The sequence below is a fragment of the Belonocnema kinseyi genome, chromosome 5 (assembly GCF_010883055.1).
Source record: "Belonocnema kinseyi isolate 2016_QV_RU_SX_M_011 chromosome 5, B_treatae_v1, whole genome shotgun sequence".
Classification (NCBI taxonomy): domain Eukaryota; kingdom Metazoa; phylum Arthropoda; class Insecta; order Hymenoptera; family Cynipidae; genus Belonocnema; species Belonocnema kinseyi.
The window spans coordinates 146,196,437-146,201,246 of NC_046661.1; the positions used below are offsets into that span (position 1 = coordinate 146,196,437).

General features: G+C 39.4%; 1 protein-coding gene across 1 annotated transcript; it reads right to left on the minus strand.

Annotated features, from left to right (window-relative positions):
* Positions 1 to 1,574: 1,574 nt before the first annotated feature.
* On the minus strand, positions 1,575 to 2,372 carry LOC117173943 (piggyBac transposable element-derived protein 3-like). The gene has a single exon (XM_033362591.1). The coding sequence runs from the start codon at positions 2,370 to 2,372 to the stop codon at positions 1,575 to 1,577; it is 798 nt and encodes a 265-aa protein (XP_033218482.1).
* Positions 2,373 to 4,810: the final 2,438 nt, after the last annotated feature.

Below are 4,810 nucleotides of genomic sequence, written 5' to 3' on the forward strand. Positions count from 1 at the left end.
TATACCAATGTGGGCTCACCACACCCACGACTGGTTCCTATCGGCTGTCCGCGACTGCTTATTCTTGTATTCGCAGTTAACCTCAGGGGTGTTTAACCTCAGAGGCCTTTCCTCTATCCGCAACCTGAGGACGCGCTACGTAGTGGTGATAGGTACCCACCAAGTAGACAGCCTCATTTACGAGTACAAAATCCCACAAAAGAAACACATAATTTTGAACCTAACCGAATCAAACCTTAATTTTCTTCGCGTTATATCGGCGAGATCCTTACACCGACCCTTCAGAATTGAATAACAACTCGTCGACTTGAAAATTCCTAACGAAATAATATGAATTATTCCCCCGCTAATTTAGAGCCGGTGTTTCTAAAAATGGCTCTGACCTCCGACCTTTAATGTCATGCTGCTGCGCCATGTTGGAAAACTAATAGAATGTCTACCCTTACACTGCGACCCGCCGTCAGAACCAGAAGTCACGCTCCCACATTAAAATTTACATCAAAATTTAGTATCTTAACGGACTCAAACAACGCGCACTGACTAGACCACCACGCCGCACCTCGTTGGCGTTCCTTTTATTTTGTTCTTAGTTAAGTACAACTATTCAGGCCACATCCGGCTCAATTTAGATCCGTCTCCTTCCTAGACTCCCACCATTAGACGTAAAATCGCATCCAGAGCTGATTTGCGGGTTTAGTATTTCGCCTGTCAATTAGGCACCCAGTATGAGGGTCAAACACAGAATGGTTGTCGACGACGCCGAGTACAGATTTTTCGCCTAGGCCATAGATTACGCACCTAGATTGACCTAGATTGATCCTGGTTGACCTGGATGCCTGTAATCTGGTTGTACTACAAACCAGTTTCCAGGCATCCAGGTCATCCAGGATATCTTCCAGCAGTTTTGATATCGAGATAACTGACCATCAACCACCTTCCAACTTCTATATTTAGTTGGATTGTCTATAACCGCCTGACTGCGCCTCTCTTACCACTCTTCCTCCACGGGTTCCATCGTGGCCAACTGAAGATCCTCCTCTTCCTCGTAGAACCGCGAAAACACTTCCGGAGTACCTGAATTTCTTGATCGCCCAGATGACAGCTAGTCATTCCCGCTCTGTTGTAGAATAATTACGCTCAGCCTTGGACAGGATTCTATTGGCATAAGCTATAACCTTTTCTTGACCCCCCTGTACTTGGGTGACCACTACACCCAAGCCAGTGTTGCTGGCGTCTGTCTGCATTCTGAAAGGGACGCTGAAGTCGGGATACGCTAGAATTGGTGATGAGATTAATGCCTTTTTGAGTGTCTGGAACGCCTCCTCTTGTTCTTTGCCCCAAATGAACGCCTGATTTTTCTTAGTTAAGCGTGTTAAAGGTTCACAAATTCTGGCATAGTCTTGAATGAAACGTCTATACCTAGATGTTGATCCTATGAATTGGCGGACAAGTCGCAATCTCTACGGTCGAGGGTATTCCCATATTGGCCGTAACTTTTCCTCCTCGACGTTGAGACCTGTCTGATTCATTACAAAGCCCAAATATTGGACCTGCAGTTTACAAAAGTCCCATTATCAGGGTTGAGAGGTTTTGAATTTCTTCAAGTAAGTCAGTGCAATTCCTCTTCTGAAGTCCAGGTGAGAAATATCGTTTCCAGCATGTCGATGCAGAATCCATGAACTTTGAAGAGCTACATTCAGCATCCAGATAACTAGCGGCCAGTACCATTTTCTGTTCCTTATTTGGATCCGGTATAGGTTCACATTTTGATCCAACCAGTCTGTACCACCCATTCCTTGATTATACACACTCAGCATTGCAGGGCGTGGAACCTGGACCTGAGTCTTGCTCGTAAATGAATACCGAGAAACTTCGGTTATAGGGCTGATGCCGTGTGTATTAGAACAAGCAACAACTACCGAATTATCCACCCATTTGCAGAGGAGAACACCATGTGGCTTATTTATTATACTCTTCGTGTGACCTCGGGGAAACTTCTTCAAAACTTTGTTGCTGGCCAGAGGACACGAGTTTGGAATTCTATTTTCCCGCAAAGTACCTGTTGCACCATATCCCAACTGTTGCATGTGTGAGAGTAGTTTAAATGTTGTGAACAAATTGATGACGTAGAAATGGAAAGGCAAGGATTTTATTTCTTCTGGGAAGTTTTCTACCATTTTCAGCAAAGGAGCAGCAGACTTACCTACCAATTTCTCGATATGAGTGTATTCATTCTCGCTCTTTCCCTGGTAAACTTCGAAGTCCAGAAGGTACTCCCTGGGTGTATTCGAGGAGCATACCTTGTAACCAAAACGAATAGGCTTTTTTGGGATAAACTGTTTCAGATGAAACTTCTCAAAATACCTCACCATACTCTCATCGTATCACATGTTTTTCTCAGTTACGAAATTTAGAGAGAATTTCTTCTTCAATTTATCTATTAGAGATCTTATCTTCCACAACTTATCTTTCAAACTTGGATTGAAAACCTCATTATCAACGACATGAAAGCATCTGAGAATTTGCTCAAATCGCTTCAGCCGCATAGCATCACTAACAAGGGTTACATGAATATCAGACCTCATGAGGTCTATAACTTCATCACCAATGAAGCCTTCGAATATTTCAACTGGAGAAAAATCCGCGAAAGCTGAATAGTCAGCAGTAGGGAAAATCCTCGACAAACCTTCAAAGTCTCCTTTGACCCATTCAGCAAACAAACTTAGAAGTAACCTTGGGTTTCTCCTTGCGATTGTTTATGCGACCAGTTTTCACAGGTTTTGTAGGTTTTCCCTTCTTCAGAGAAGCATTTTTATCAAGTCTATTTCTTTTAGAAATCGCAGAACGGGTTCCAGGTCTGGGGCTAGTAGTAGGAGAAGGAGCAGAAGGGTTCGTGTCGATGTTCACATTTATTTCTGAATGAGTACTATTGCTAGGATCACCTGTGATTTGTGATGGAAATCGATCGTGACGTGGTCTTACTTCCGCTTTAGCTACCAACTGCTGTTTTCTGAGGTTACCATCGATATAATACCGGAATTTTCATCTCCTGAGTCTGGGATCGGGGAGGGCCTCGACCAGTTGTTCGGGGCGTTCGGGCCCTTGATGTTCTTACATATACAGATTTTTCTTTACAATATTCTTCAACTCAGTTTTTGACTCGATTTATTATTTTTCTCCTAGACTAGTCACAGAACTCTTATATTCCAGAATAGTTTTGAAGATTATTACTTAAAGCAGTACCTCGATTCGTTACTTTAAGCTCATTTCCCATTTTTAAAGTTTCATAATATCCTAGATTCAGTGTTTTTGTGCGGGGTTAATAATACCCCGTCACAATACATACATTCATACTAATAATTATTATTATGGTAATAATAATAATTAAAACTATAGTAAGTACGAGATACGCGTGAAGTGGTCATATAGTTATTAAATTAGAATATAGTATGAAATCGGGGAACGGGCGAGTCAACCCGAAAAGTACGTTTGAATGTGATTGGTGCGCTGAGCAGTTCGTGGGCACGCGAACCAATCAGAACTTCGCTTGGGACCGTTCAACTTCCTATCTTTTAAATAAGAAAAAATAAAAACCTAAGGGAATAAAATCGAAGAAAAACTTTCTTCCTTGAAACACTGATAGGTAATCAGTTATGAGCATTCCATGGGAAAGTTCTCCTTGTTTAAAATCTATTAACTGGTAGGCTGATAAAACAAGCTAAACGGTTAGGCCCTATTACAACGTCTGGGGAAAACGAGGTTCGTCCAGGTCAATGTTGGGAATTCCGACCTGTTAAAAATTATTAATTAAAAATAAGAAAATCTCAAGTGATAATTACGAGAGTTCTGAATTCCCTGCTCTCCCGTTTTTATACATCTGTGGTGTATATTATATTGCCTATAATAATAATATTGCAATAATATTTATATATTATAATCATACACTAAGAAAAATGTTTGTTCGAATCAAACAAATTATTCCTTTAATATGGGGTCAAACAAATGTTTGTTTTATTTGAATAAAGTTTTTCTGTATTTTATTTTCTATATCTGTATTGAACAATCATAAATTAGAATAATGAGAAATGAACCAGATTTAGACATTTGAATTGAATGTATATATAAGTGTTTCTGCTTTTAAGTATACATTTATAATTATAATAGAAAAGAACATGATTGATTTCATAAATCATCATTATAAAGAAAGGAGATGAGTATTGAAAAAGACTTACTCACATCCGAAATCTTCAATTATATCAAATGTAAAAACCCTAAACTGCAAGTAATTCCTAAACTAGAGAAAAAGCGTTTATTTTTCAATTAATTTATGATTTTATAGTAAATCAAAACCTTTAGAATAATACAACACTAAAAAAATACGAATGCCATCAAATAAATGACATGATACTAATATCATTTAAATAATCACAATCATAATAATTAACATGAACGGCGCTTCTTTAGGTGGTAATTATTAATATTAACTTCTATAATGGCTGTTGGTAGAGCGCGACCAGCCTAGTCTTTCCAGCTTGTGATTGGTGTGTGGTGTTTACGGATGCTTGAACCAATCGGAACGTTGGGTAAGTTTAATATAAGAAAATGTCACGGTCGTCAATAATCGAGTGACTGAGACAAACAAGGCTCGTGAAGGTGAGAGTTGAGAATTAAAACCTAGGAATACTGCAACTTGTGAAACTTTTAAGTGATAATTTCGAAACGTTTGGACTTCTCAGCTCTTCCTCCTCTTATATATTGGTGATGTATATTAAATTCGTGGCACGCAGAGTAATACAGGCTAAAATAGACA